The sequence below is a fragment of the Carettochelys insculpta genome, chromosome 8 (assembly GCF_033958435.1).
Source record: "Carettochelys insculpta isolate YL-2023 chromosome 8, ASM3395843v1, whole genome shotgun sequence".
Taxonomy (NCBI): Eukaryota; Metazoa; Chordata; order Testudines; family Carettochelyidae; genus Carettochelys; species Carettochelys insculpta.
In genome coordinates, this window is record NC_134144.1 from 45,099,283 (window position 1) to 45,113,606 (window position 14,324).

General features: G+C 42.2%; 1 protein-coding gene across 3 annotated transcripts in view; it reads left to right on the plus strand.

The window, feature by feature from the left end:
- The window catches only part of ACVR1C (activin A receptor type 1C), a 53,696-nt gene extending 43,792 nt beyond the window's left edge, over window positions 1-9,904 (plus strand). For all 3 annotated transcript variants that reach the window (XM_075001217.1, XM_075001218.1, XM_075001219.1), the window contains 3 exons: window positions 1,922-2,046; window positions 3,559-3,689; window positions 4,304-9,904. In XM_075001217.1, coding sequence (XP_074857318.1) covers window positions 1,922-2,046; window positions 3,559-3,689; window positions 4,304-4,429 — 382 coding nt within the window. In that variant the 3' untranslated portion in view covers window positions 4,430-9,904. The remainder of the gene's footprint in view (window positions 1-1,921; window positions 2,047-3,558; window positions 3,690-4,303) is intronic.
- Window positions 9,905-14,324: the final 4,420 nt, after the last annotated feature.

Sequence of the window (14,324 nt, forward strand, 5' to 3'; positions counted from 1 at the left end):
AGGGGTGAGCAAACTTTTCAGCCACAAGTCCACTTTTTGTCCCTACAATTAGCAGGCTCTCCCACTCACCGGATGGTTCTCCATCAGCACCAGTGGTGGCAGAGGCCGAGGGAGTGAAGGGGAGGCAGCGGATAAATTAGCTTTCTGAATGGCCCTTTCTCTTTTGAAAAGCTTGGCTTTTATTTTTAGTTCATTCAAGGAAGACAGACCAGCAAAAATTTTTATAAATTTCTTTTTTTATCGATTGGACCCCCGGACCATTTCTTGGCCCTGGCACTAAACTAAAAGAGGTTGATAGTAATTATGCTAGTTTTGTAACTTACACTGCTTCTTACTGTAAGGGATTCTCAGCAGAAGTGACACGTTAAACAAAATATGTTTCTCTCTTTCTATCAAACTCTCAGAAGCTTCAAAGCAAGCCCAGCCCCAGAGTGCCTCAAGGAATTGTCTGAACACAACTCATAAAATAGAAATAGCATTTGTAAAGCAAAGCCCCAGTGGAGCTTGAGCCCAGTGCTTGGGACATCCCAGCACACTGCTGAAGGGGGACTTACTATTCCTGTTGGCCCTGCCTGGTTGGAGCAGGGAGTGAGCAGCGGGTATGTCTGCAAAGGGTGTGGAGCCTTCCTGCTTCTCTAACCACACTGTCCCCCAGCCTCTCCTTCTGGCAGTTGCAAGCAGAGCCTTTTGTAAGGCATGAGGAGGCTGTGTGAAGCTCTGCTGTAGTTCACCTAAACCCGCCCCCCCCGCCCCACACTCCTCCTCACTTCCCTGAATGAGGGTAATTGATCAAACTGTTGTCCCATCCTCCTCCCAGGAATGACACTCGCTGTGAGCTGCTGCCTTAGGAAGCAAAAAAAAAAAAAATGCCAGGAAACATCCCTCTGCAGAGAGACAGCTCTCCACATCATCACAGGAGCAGAGTGTCTGCGGGGAAGGCAATGGAGGCTGTGAGGGAGGGAGAGGGGGTGGTCCAATTGCACTACGCCCCCACCTTACAAAATTTCACACCCCTTAATTTACACAGTCCTGCGCCAGGGCACTTGCACCCCCTCCCAGCTTGGTATTACCTGCAAACTTTATAATCGTACTCTGCCATTATCATGCTTTACCTTATGTCATAGTAGGTGTGGTTAGTAGCCACTTTTCCCCTGTTTGACAGACTTGCATTAATCCCTGGGTGACCTTTTAGTACTTTTGGTTTGGCCTTTCATTTTCTCTGACAATATCTACACATCTCTGGATTTACCAATGAGCTCTGCTAACTAGGCAAATCTTTTTACAGCAGTTATCACAAACCTCCTGGCACAAGCTTTACAGAGACAAATTTCATACCAATTCAGAAAATTAATATATATAAATAAATCAATCATAGAATTATACAACTGGAAGAGACCTCAGGAGGTCATCTAGTCAAGCCTCCTGCCTAAAGCAGGATCAGCCCTAACTAAATCATCCCGGTCATGGCTATATCAAGCCAGGACTTAAAAACCTCTAGGGATTTAAATTGTTTTCTTGGACTGCTAACATCGCCCTTGAGTATCTCCTAGTGCATTTTATGGTTTACTAACTTCTAAAAGGGGGCTGTAATGTGTCTTGGCTGTTATAACAAGGTAAGTTCACCATAGGCACTAAATGGATGATGGTCACATGGAACATTTAGTATTTAGAAAAAATACCATAAAGAATGATTTTTAAGAAACATATATTCAGGAAACTTATGGCAAGCATTACTTCGAAGGTTGGATCAGAGACTATAGTTCATGTAGGATGGAAGTTGGATTAGAGACAGAAGTTCAGAAAAATTGACAATAAGTGTGGATGTCTCCCCAACATGTTGTTCCCAACCCTCTCCAATATCAAATATTACAGTCTTTGTTAGAACTTTGGTAAATGCTGTGTGTAACCTTTTTCTTAAAAGGTACATGGCTCCTGAAATACTTGATGATGTAATGAACATGAACATCTTTGAGTCCTTCAAACGTGCAGACATTTATTCTCTTGGTCTAGTGTACTGGGAAATATCACGAAGATGCTCAATTGGAGGTAAAAATTCTGACTGTTTTATGTTGCATTTCAAAGTAGATAACCATGTAAATTTAAAGGAAATACGTTAATCCCATGTATGTATCATTTTAACTGAATTTTCCAGATAGTGTGTAGAAGGAGAGAGAATTGCATAACTTAAGATTTTCTGTTGAGTAATTATGGATATGAAAGAATTATCAAGTGAGTAAATAGCAGTTAATGCCTATCTGATTTAAGTATTCTGAGATATCAAAAGCGACAAAACAGATCCATAAATTATTCTTCATTTCCACTTGTCAAAGAAACTTGTTTATGTATACATATCTCGTAGAGCTGGAAGGGACCTTGATAGATTCCCCTTCCCTCCTGGCAGAACCAAGCAATGTTGATAGATTTTTTTTTTATATCTATTTGCCCTGACTCCTAAATGACCTCCTCAAGGATTGAGCTCTCAGCCCTGGGTTTACAAGGCCAATGCTCAAACCAATGAGTTATCTCCTCCCTCAAATTCATTGAGCAGAACTCATTAGAAAATAAGTTTCTCCCATGCAATTCACCTGATCAGTTTCTAATCTGCAGGAAGTTCATCTGTCAAAACACTGATCTGAAAAAAAACAAACAAAAGTAACCTCAGATAATGATGATACTATGTGGTGGCAGCATGAAAAATAAGAGAGCCATATTGTCAGGGAATGCAGTAGACTGCTCACATCCAGGAGAATTTAGGTTGCAAGGGTCAGATTTTACCATAGCTTTTTCCCTGGTGGAATGCACCAGAATGCTGTTCTGACATCTTTTTTATTTTAGATCACCAGAAAAATTTTCACCACCAGTTCAGCAGCAATGTGGGGACCAGGATAGGAGCCCCTACCAGTCCCACAACAGCATGGGGGCTGGGGCAGGAATCCCTGCCCCGCAGCAGGAGCTCCCATCAGTCCCGCAGCAGTGCGGGGGACCAGGTTAGGAACCCCCATCAGTCCTGTAGCAGTGCAGGGACTGGGGTGGGAGCCCCCCATCAGTTGCACAGCAGCACAGGGACTAGGGCAGGAGCCCCCAGCACCCCCGGCAGGAGCCCATGCTAGTCCTGCAGCAGCATTGGAACCGCAGCAGTGTAGGGACCAGGGCATTAAAACTGAACACCCTAACCCTTATGAGGAATCATCAGACTTGAGTTCTGGCGCCCCCTTTTCTAGGGGAAAAAACGCTTTTACAATCTCTTAGGTTGAATTTTACATTGTTCATGGAACTCCACATTCTCCCCTTTTCAGCCAGAACTTCTTTTCTCCAAAGCCCCCTTATGCAAAGGATCAGCTATCACTTACCTTATATTTATTACGATTAGTAATATTCCTTTCCAGACTGCTTCCAACTGGGTCATTTTGGCCTATCCATTGCTGAAATCCAAAGGGTAAAAGGGGTAAGGATCTTCCATGCCAGAGCTCAAGAGGATATCTGAACAAGTGAGCACAAGAACAGTGATATTCAGAATGGAATCTGGTAAGGGATTATGGTTTCTTGTTTCTCTTCTAGGAATTATTGACGAGTACCAGTTGCCTTATTATGATGTTGTGCCTCCAGATCCCTCCATAGAAGATATGAGAAGGGTAGTTTGTGAACAGAAACTTAGACCAAATATCCCAAATCAATGGCAAAGTTGTGAGGTGAGGTTTTTTTCACTCATCCTGGAAGTGTGTATAAATTGATTCTTTAAGGCTGGGATTTGCACAGCAACCGAAAGGAGTTAAGTGTCAGACTTCAGTAGTATTTCAATGTGATTTGGGTGTCTAGCTTTTTAGCTGGCATAAGCAAGGACCATTTGAAAAACCTGGATGGACTTAAATATGCAGGTTGGCTCACTCTGGAACCAATCACTAACTTGAACCCCTTTCAAGTGTGTGGGAAGTCTTCAGATCTGAGAGATGTGGGCAGTCCTGCTTTTGCCTTGTATGCATTCTTTTACTCCTCCCACTCCCTGCAGTTCTCTGGGCACCCCCTCACCTCTCATCTCAGGTGGGCACTATATTGCATCCCCTGAAGCCCAAACAAAATCCATCCCCTGCTGAGTTCAAGAAAGGGGCATTTTTAAGGTAAATATGGTGAAATGGGCCTTACAGCACTGAATATCAAAGTACTTGGTCTCTTTGACTGAACCAAAACAAAACTTTCCAGGTTTCTGGCATTTCAGAGTTGTGTTGTACCTTGCGTTGGAGTATTTCTTTTTACTCACTGCATTAAAGTAGTGGATTTTTGTAACCCTAACCCTCTTTGTCTTAAGGCACTCCGAATCATGGGTAGAATAATGCGCGAATGCTGGTATGCTAATGGTGCAGCTCGACTGACTGCGCTCCGCATTAAGAAGACCATTTCGCAGCTCTGTGTACATGAAGATTCCAAAGCCTAAATGAGCCATCTGGGGGAAGGAAAAAGGAATCGTTCGCTTCATCATTTTACATGTGATTTTTTTTTTCCTGTCTACCTCATATATACACAGTGCAGTATTTAAGTGCCCAAACCACAGCACTGAAAAATAACTTCACTGTTGGCTACAACCAGCTGCAGCTTTTTGTTGGTGTTTTTGTTTTTATAAAGCAAATCACCAACTCATGCTGATTTTTTTGCATAAAAGTTGACATTAGGAAAATAGCAGAACTGAGCTATGAAACATTACATTTTAAAGCTATTTTATTACTTGTAAGCTTTTTATTCTAGTTAAAACCAAAATATATGGTTAATGGAATGTATTGGTTCAAAGACAGATATGCAAAAGAAACCACATTCATTTAATCCTCAAACCAAAAACAGACCAAATTCGTTGAGCTTCTTAGGTATTTTCCCATAGAATACTATAGACTATATGACAGTAAAGTGCATTTATTTTTTTTTTTTTACTATATTTATCAATTAGCCAAACAAAAAGAATATACCTATGAATATTTATATATACTGTGAAGCTAAAGCAAACATATGACTCTCTCTCCCGCCCTCTTTTTTAATATTCATCATTACAGCTCCATTTGCAACTCTATAGTTAAGATTTGGTGGTATTTTTGTAAAGTATCCCTATTTCAGGGATTAGTCAAACAGCCATAAACACCTACTCTGAACTAACTCATCCAAAAATATCAACCAAGGATGAATTTTTTTTATCAAATTTTGAGGAAAATAATTTGAGGAATGTTTCCTGGTATTTATGGGAAAAATGATAGGAATGTTAATGTAATCTAAAAAGCATATATTTAAACTAACCTTTCTATAGACCAAGAGTCAACGTGTTAGTATCTTTTGGTGTGAGGGGGAGTGAGAAGATCTAACAAAGTTATTTGTTGTAAAATACAGTTTATTGGGTGAAATTGTTCCAGATGCAGAAACTCATCCGAGCTAGCCTGTATCCCATATACACCAGCACAGATGGTTTTGTCACTGCTCCCACACAGTGAGGGACTAGTATAGACAGTAGTCACAGGGGTGGTGTTGTCTCATTGGGTGACCTGAGCGGGAGTATTTTGGCTTTCCTGCACATAAAACATGTGAAGTGAAGCGCATAGGGGGTCCCCCTTGATCTGCTCAGGGCCCTAAGTAATTGCTTCCTCCAGCTCTGAGTGCTCAAGACTGGAGCTGTAGTATTCAGAAATGACTGTACTGCAATTCCTGTGTTCTGGTCCAGCTTTTGTGGATGAAGTTGCCTCCCATCAACCACTTCCCCCAGATGTCAATTATTCTTAAACAATTGAAACCACGCTGTAGACAGTGCTTCTAGAACAGGAACTTCATATGCACATTCAACAGCTTAAGGGAGTGTAAGTGGATTTAAAGGGCCAGTGGCAGGGTCCCAGAGCCTATGTAGAACTGGCAGCGGCACTGGCACAGGACTTGGATGGGTCCACCTCTTCACATGGATATAGTTTGGGGGGCAGCCTCGCCTGCCCTCAGACTGAAGGCCTGGGGAGGGTGTAGCACCAGAGTGAGCAAATTTTTTACACTGGGCCCCTCTTTTTGTCCCTGTAATTAGCAGGGACCCCACCCCTCCCACAACCTGTCTAATGTAATCCAAACCAATGGAAATTTCAGTTCTGTTCATATGAACCCCTTCCCTGCCTTCTGCACGTGTAGGAAAATAGTTTTTACATTCTACAGACCTATGTCAATTGGTATAAAAACGTGAATCCACAGACATAAAACCAGTAACAGATTTCAATATTTTTAATGAGATGGATGAGCCTGAGACCCAGCAGCCGATTGTGCTGTGCCTCCCTTAGGAAATTTCACATCCTCCCATGCACACTTTGCACACCCCTGGTGTAAAGCATTGGTGGCAGTGACAGCACTTTGTGGTGTTGTTGTGCCATCCCCAATTGTAAGCAGGTATGGAGTGGCACCAGTAGGGGCTGTGCTTCACAGCGGGTGAATGTATGACTCCCCCTGCTTTCCTCAGAAGAATCAAATACGCATGTCATGAACAGCCCCAGGATATCTGGTAAATAACTCACAGGACATTAAAACAACCGTAAATAGTTATTTTCACAATAATTTAGCTGACAAAGTGTAGTCTTAAGCATTTTCAGAGGTTCCTGAATTTTCTGGTATTTCACAATTTGCTGATCAGAAGGCATGTGGATAAAAAACTCTGATTTATTTTGGGATGTATTCTGTCCATGTGTCTTTGATGTTGTTTTGTTACAAAAATAATTTCTTGTACACACTGTAACCACAGTTTAAAATTATATTTTAAATCCACAATATCCAGGAAATGCAAAGATTATATCTACAAATCCCTCCCTAACACCACTGATTTTGGGCAATAGTCTTCATTATGGTGCAGGGAGAGGAGAAAAAATTTACAAGGGTGAGAGATCTTGCATACTATACACGCTCAGTAGTTTTTGTGAGCATGACAAACCTCTGTCACTGAATCTTTTGGCTTTTGCTTTATGTGACAAACCGGGAATATAGCCTTCAGTCAGCAGTGTCAGTGATCCCTGCTTATCCTGACATGTTGACTTTTGGTGCAGGTGATGTTGTTTGTTCTTTACGTTGATACTAGTGAGATGTAGCATACATGTTTGTAGATTTATACAGTCACTTTACACTGCTTGAAGTGGAATGAAGGTTTATCTATTTGTGGCCCTGTAATTAAACTGTAGGGTGTAGTCCAGATTTGTAAGGGTATTTCAATATTGCTCCACTCAACATTGCAGTGTCTCACTGACTTAGGAGACCAGTACCTTGGCCTGTATCAATTTTTTAAACGCATATTTTTAGTATGAAGCAGCAAGGTCTGTGCTGAGGTGGGAAAAATACAGCCCCTGGGTCAGATCTGTCCCACCATGCCTTAGATCTGGCTTGCCACAATCTCTGGGCCACCAGTGTCCTGTGGCTCAGCCGAACCCTGTGGCAGTCTCCCTGCCTGTTCTCCACCTGTTACGCAAAGTGGCCAGCTTCTGGGGCCAGCCTTTGTATCTCTGCACAATGCATGCCCACTGGTGGGAGGGAGCTCCAAGCGCTGCCCCCGTCCCCAGCTCCTTGCAGCTCCCATTGGCTAGAAACCAGCCAATGAGAGCTGCCTGGGCTGTGCTTGCAGACACGTGCTGCTTACAGAGCTCCCTCTATGGGGCACATGGCATGCAGAGACACTCATGGCCCCACCAGCCAGAAGCTTTGAGGGGTCTGCTGAGTTGCTTGCTATGAGCTGCCTGTATAAGAGCCTCATGACCACAGCCTGAACCCTGGCACGCCATCTCCACCCAACTCCTTGCTGCAGGTCACCACCCAAACACTCTCCCTTTCCCACCCTCCTGCATTCGGTCCCTTCCAGGCCCTGCACCCCAATCCTCTGCCCCAGGTCACAGCCCCCTCCTTCACCCAAATTCCCTCATAGACCCACACTACTTCCTGTACTCCAGTCCTCTACCGTCAGCTCCTTTCTCCCCCCACATCCACCCCAGACTCTACACCCCCTCTTTAAAAAAGTGCGCCTTTGACCTCTTGGCGAAGCCCCCCATCAACACTTATTACCCACCCTGGTCTACGTGGTCAGAGAATGCAAAGCAAGCTAGGCCACTGTAAATTTACACCTGGGGTTGCTGCACACTAACTGGACATGTATTAAGCCCTATGTCTCATTTTATATAAGTGACTTAGTCAGTGGGGGTACGCTCCTAGAACAGCTGTGTATTGTGGTGCTGAGTAGAACAATATTTAAATATCTGTACAAATCTGAACCTGACTCTGTAATGACTAGTAAGTTTTATTTCCATCTGTTCTGATTTGCAGTCAAACTGAATGTGTATGTTAATACTTTTGACATGTTCCAAGGGTGTAAATTAGGCAGTTTTGTCACAAACACACTTTCTAATTTACAATATTTATTTGAAAACTCAATGAAAAGTAACCAACCACTACAACTCTGTTACTCCAGAAATTCTTAAGGCTTGCATTTTATCTGTTTTACCTTTTAAAGATGATTAAGATCTTGAGCTGCAATTCAAAACCAGCTTCTATTTAAAAACAAAAATTGTCAAGGAATTTCACCATGAAAGGATCTGATCCATCCCCTATTGAAGATTATTTTTCAGATCAATTTTCATTAATACAGAGAACTACAAAAATGATTAAAGGTCTATAAAACATGACCTATGAGGGAACGTGGAAAGAATTGGGTTTGTTTAGTCTGGAAAGGAGAAGACTTAGGACATGATAATAGTTTTCAGGCATCTCAAAGGCTATTACAAGGAGGAAGGTGAAAAATTAGTCTCCTTAGCCTCTGATGACAGGACGAGAAGCAATGGGTTTAAACTGCAGCAAGGGAAGCATAGGTTGGACATTTAAAAAATTACTCTCTTCGGGCAAACTGTTCACTGAAGTTAGTGGGACTGATTATGATCTCATTAACACCAGCATATATTAGGAGCAATTCCATAGCAATTGACCAAGTGTCTCCTATGAGACCAGGATGAGTTAATGGGAAGTTTTTGAGTAGAGAGTTCAGGATTACTGTAACCTAAATAAAGTAGAATTTACTGTGAAAATGATGCAAAATGCACCTGTCTCCATATAAGTGAAGATTGTGGCTCACAAAACCCCATTGTTCAGGTACGAGTGTTATATAATTTTTGCTGGTTTCTGAAGCACCATGCCACCCTTGTTGTGTTCCATATAAGAAATAGAACTCGTTATTAGTTGTCTTATATAAAATAAAACAATCTTAACTGCCCATTGCCAGCTGCAGATTTCTGTTTTGAAAATCTGTGGTAAGGATCGTCTCTTGAGACACATTTGCCTTTATCAAATTTTTGGAAGGAATGTAAATGTTCCTTTTATTAGACTGCACAAGTTATGGATGTACAGGGAAATAAGCATTAAAAAGTACAAAATATTTCTACAGTGTAAAATGTGCAATAAATTGTGTCCAAAGGCTCTGAATGTATTTTGTGGATAAACAGACTGAATGCATTTAACATGTCTTGCGTTTTAGTGACTAACTTCATAGAGCTCAGTCCCCAAAGAGAAATGTGTAGTATTTGTCAATGTACTAGTCTCTGTATAAGCTGTGCATTTTATATAAATATTAATATTTTATCTAGAAATAACAATATTTTAGAACTTAGCATACTACTTAGTGATGAAGTCAGTCACTGTAAAATATTTAATCTAGCATACACTGTAGCAACTAAAATATTTATTTTTAAAAAATGGTTAATGTTATTGCTTAATATTGCAGCTGCCTCTGGATGTAAATAATTTGTTTAAATGTTGTATTTTATAAATATAATTCACATAATGGATTTTCAGAAGATGGCAATTGTAATAAATTAAATACTCTGCTATTGTTTACCTAAAGGATAGCATTCTATTTTAAATTGATTTAAAAATGAGTTGTATTGTCTAGAGCTTGGGTATTGCTTTCTTCATTGTTGTATACTTCTTCATAACGGGTCCTAGAAACATTCTTAGGCAACTTTTACCCAGCAGACAGAGGTCTTAGGAGTGTGAGTGTATTAGGGCACATCTTCCCTAGCATGGAAAACTTAAAATGTTTGCATAAGAAACAGTGCCGCCTGTCTGTCTGCCACAGCATCCTCTCTAGTAGGGGAGACTGTGTAGTGGGCCCCACACACCTCACACTAGTGTTTCTTAAAGCTCGTGATGTCTGCCGACCTGTTGAGTTTAGACTCTAAATGGGGACACTTCACTTTTTTATCGGCTCCAGTGGCTGCCACAGTGTCATTGTCTGTCTCTTGGCCTATATATGCTCAGTGGTCTCTGAATGCTCACACAGGCTGTGTGTGTTGGTGCCCTGAGCATCAGAAACTTAGCAGTTTGCTTCCTCAATTCCAGACGCTGACCAACCATCTGTCTGTCTGTGTGGTGGGAGGGCTCTCCACTCCCCCTTACCAGCTCTGGACATGGGGGGGTGACTCTACCCTCCCCCACAACCTACCCTGGTAGGGCTGGCTCCCTCTCCGGTTGCCTGCTGGTCAGTATGTGCCGCAGGTGCTGTCTGGCACCTGCTTGCTTTTTATCTTCAGCCACAAGCCGGAGGCTGCTGCACTGACCGGGAAGGGGCAGCTTGGTTTGGGTGTGTGCATAAAAGTAATATATGGGACAATTTGCTCATTTTTTTGAAAAAAAACTTGGCACACCTGTCTGAGACCTAAAATATGGGGCTATCCCACTAAAAACAGGATGGATGGTCCCTAATTTAAGTAGCATATATAACTACATAAAGAAATGTATATGGTCAGCATATGGGACTGAGGAAGCGGTTTGGACTAGGAAGAAGGTTCAGAGAAGGGACCTATGGATGGGTAAGGAGAGGAGCAGAAGTAGAAATGGTTAAAGAAGAGAATTGTTGTCCTGTGGATGTGCTTATGGATGTGTGACACATTGCTGAGGCATGAAATCACCCCAAATAAAACAAAGGAACAGTTAGCATGGAATTCACTGAAGTCATCATCCTTCCTCTCATGCTTCTGAACACTCGGCACACTACTCACAATTCTCAAGTGACAGCGTCATATGATGGAACTTCATATTTGCTTTCAAACATGAGCTAAGCCACACTTAAGAGGCAAAACATGTAAAGCAAGGATTTTTCAAAAATAGACAAAGACTTTAGGAGAACATGTCCAATTAACTTTCAGTAGGACTTGCGTTCCTCCAACCCTTTGATACTTTTGAAAATTTCACCCTTAACTGCTGCGGTAGCAATTATCTGTGGCTTTTAGAAAGCCCCATTCAAATTCGTAGGGCTTGAAAATCTCTCTCTCTGTCTGTAAAAATAACCAGCAGTAAACATTCTAATGAGAGCTTTTTAATTTAAGTATTTTTACATATATAAAAACAAAAGACAGGATGCAGCATTTTCTGATATCTGAAAAATGCCAAGCACACACTGTATACACTTCACAATCATAGTAGTAATTACCATACATAGTCAGGGAACTCTTTGATTGCTGTGCATGCCTCTGTTTTTAAAAGAGTCTTTTAAGCTCTTAAATTAAACTTTGAGTTCTGAAAGGCGTCAGATCCACGTGTAGTAGCTTTGGTATCAAGGTACTGTCTGCCGCTTGTTAGAGCAGTCTGCCATCTGCTGGAGTACAGTAAGATTGCCTCATCCTTTCGTTTTCAGGCTGCTGCTAGCCTAGTGATGGATGAAAAAAATCTTGTGTGTGGAAGAAATCAAGTTTTGCCCTTTGGTTGCATGTGAATTCTTTCTCTTTCAGATTTTTATTTAGCAAGAAGAAAAAAGATCTTGTTTGGTGGTTGTTGAAAGAAAGCCCTTTGTTGTTGTAGTGTGTGACTATAGTTCCTCAAACAAAATAATCCATACCAGATTTTTTTTTTTTTGGTGGGCTAGTTGCATCTACAATGAAGGCTTTACCCCGAATAAAAATGTCATGAAACCCAACATATAACTGCAATCATTACTGTAACAGCAAAAGTTTTAAGCTTGCATCTGGACTTAGTGGTTCTGTATATAGGCCCTGTTGACACCAACATGTTCTTTCGAAATATTTTTCAAAAGAAGGGGGCTCTCTTGAAATATCCAGCGGAGCATCTACCCACAAAAAGAGGTCTTTCAAAATTAAATGAAAAGAGACAGAGCTCCTTTTGAAAGCGCTTTTCCGCTCCCATTTCAGGAAGAGCGCCTTCTGTCGAAAGCTTCTTTTGAAAGAAAGTGGGTGTAGACGGTCTGCAGGCTCTTTTTTTTTTTTCAAAAGAGAAGTCCTCATGGTGCCTGATTTTTCGATCCTTGGTGTGTTCTTTCAAAAGAGCAGAGGCTGTGCGAACGGTCTCTTGCAAAAGAGCAGATCACTCTTGATTCACTTTTTGGTGGGTGACACACTCTTTTGAAAGAAGTTCTTTCAGAAGAGATCTTCCAGAAAGACTTCTTTCAAAAGATCACTGCAGTGTAGCTGTAGCCATAATGAGTAAAGTGCTTGTGATGGAAGGTATTAGAGTAATTAAGGTATTGTAGAAAAGATATTTTAAGAGGACAAGGGGCTGTGTTCAATTATGTGCCCTACAGAGTGTACAGTAAACCTTGCTTTACGCGTCTTCAGGTTGCACAAACCTCCCTCACTTCAATGTGAGTTTCACACAACATGAAGATGCGTGGCCCTCAGCCTGACTAGCTGCCCACAGCAGCAGGCAGCTAGATGTGCTTAGAGCCCCTTCCCCCTGCCTTCCCAGAACAGCGCTAGGCACTGCTCTGGGAAGGTAGGGGGAAGGCTTTTAGCTCGCCTAACTGTCTGCTGCTGCCAGCAGCCAGACAGGCTAAAACCCCCTTCCCAGAGCGGTGCTGCTGTCAAGCTGACAGCAGCCACACTCTGGGAAGGTAGGGAGAAGAGGTTTAGCACCCCCCAGCTGCCTGCAGGCAGCTAGGGCAGTTAAAACCACTTTGCTCCTCTCCAGGATCAGCCCCTCTTCGCAGCCCCACCTCAGCCCCAACCCACCCAGGGGACTCCCAGCCCCTGGCGTACTACAGCCCTGCATGGGGCTCGAGCTCTAGTCCCCGGCACAGCATACAGGGCTTGGGCTTCAGCACCCTGCCCTTTACCCCTGCGGATCTGGCCCCAACCTCCACACACCCTGGCTCAACTCCATCCTCCCACCCCACTTGCAGCCCTAATCCACCCCAGGCTTAGCCCCTCGACCCCAACCCACCACTCAAGACCCCCTGCCCCCGACTTACCCGAAATTAGGGATACGTGAGGTTGTGTTCCATGTATCCCGAGGGACTGCTTTATGTAGTTCTCACATTTGTAACCACAAATCAGGCATGCCTGTGTGAATGATTGTGGGTTTTTAAACTCAGCTCTTGTTAGTGTCATTTTTTGTTTTCTTTAAATTTGTGTTTGTATTTTATATTTTAGGATTTTTCAGGGGCTCATGCAGAGCAGGATTTAGGGAAGCGTGAGCTGAAAAGTGCCAATGAAAGAAGCTAGTAAAATGCTTCCAAAGAAAAAATGAAAAAAGAACAGAATTAGAAACAAGATTTATCCAGAGCCCATGGCTGTATGCAATGTCTTTATTATGGACTGGATATGGGCTCAGTTTCTTTCCTCAAAATTTATTTCACCTGCTTTTGAATTAATTGTAGCATTTCACTATGGCCTCCAATCCTCTATAAATGCCTCAGTATCCTTTGCTAAATTTAACTTATTACAACAGAATAAATCACAGGAGAACAACTTATGAATTTGTCTCAGCCTGTTTACTCTCTTATGCTTTTGGAAGCTAGCAGTGAGTGACAGTTGACGTATAAAGCCTCCGCTCAGTCCTGTACAATGCAGTTGTAAATTTTGTAATTTCTAGTCATCACTGGTTTTAAGCACGGTGCCTTGTAACAGTAGTTTTTCTTCATAGATTTAGCTTTGTTCTATGTAGTTATATTTTGTTTCATAAGCTTTGTTTGGTAGCAGCTGCTAGGTCTGTCTTTAGTATTATAAGTTACTAAGCAATTGTTTATACATAACATAAGCCTGTAAGAAATCCTGGCTGCTCCTTTGTAAAAGAAATGGCTTTCTCTGAAGTGAGCTCTCCTTTCTGTGAGTGAGGAAGGCATGAATATGTGTGTTCTTCTAGCCATCAAGTTAGGGTTGGCTGGCTGGGGAAGAAGGAGGAGGTCCAAGCCCTGGACGCCTTCCTCTCTTCCCAGGATGGATGGTACTGACTGCTCCTGAGATTGATTGTTTGTTTGTTTGTTTTTTTAAGCAGTTCTGTAGCACCTCAAAGACTAATATTGTTAGTTGCATAAAAACAGCAGAGGGAACCAAGGACACTGGTCCAGCTAT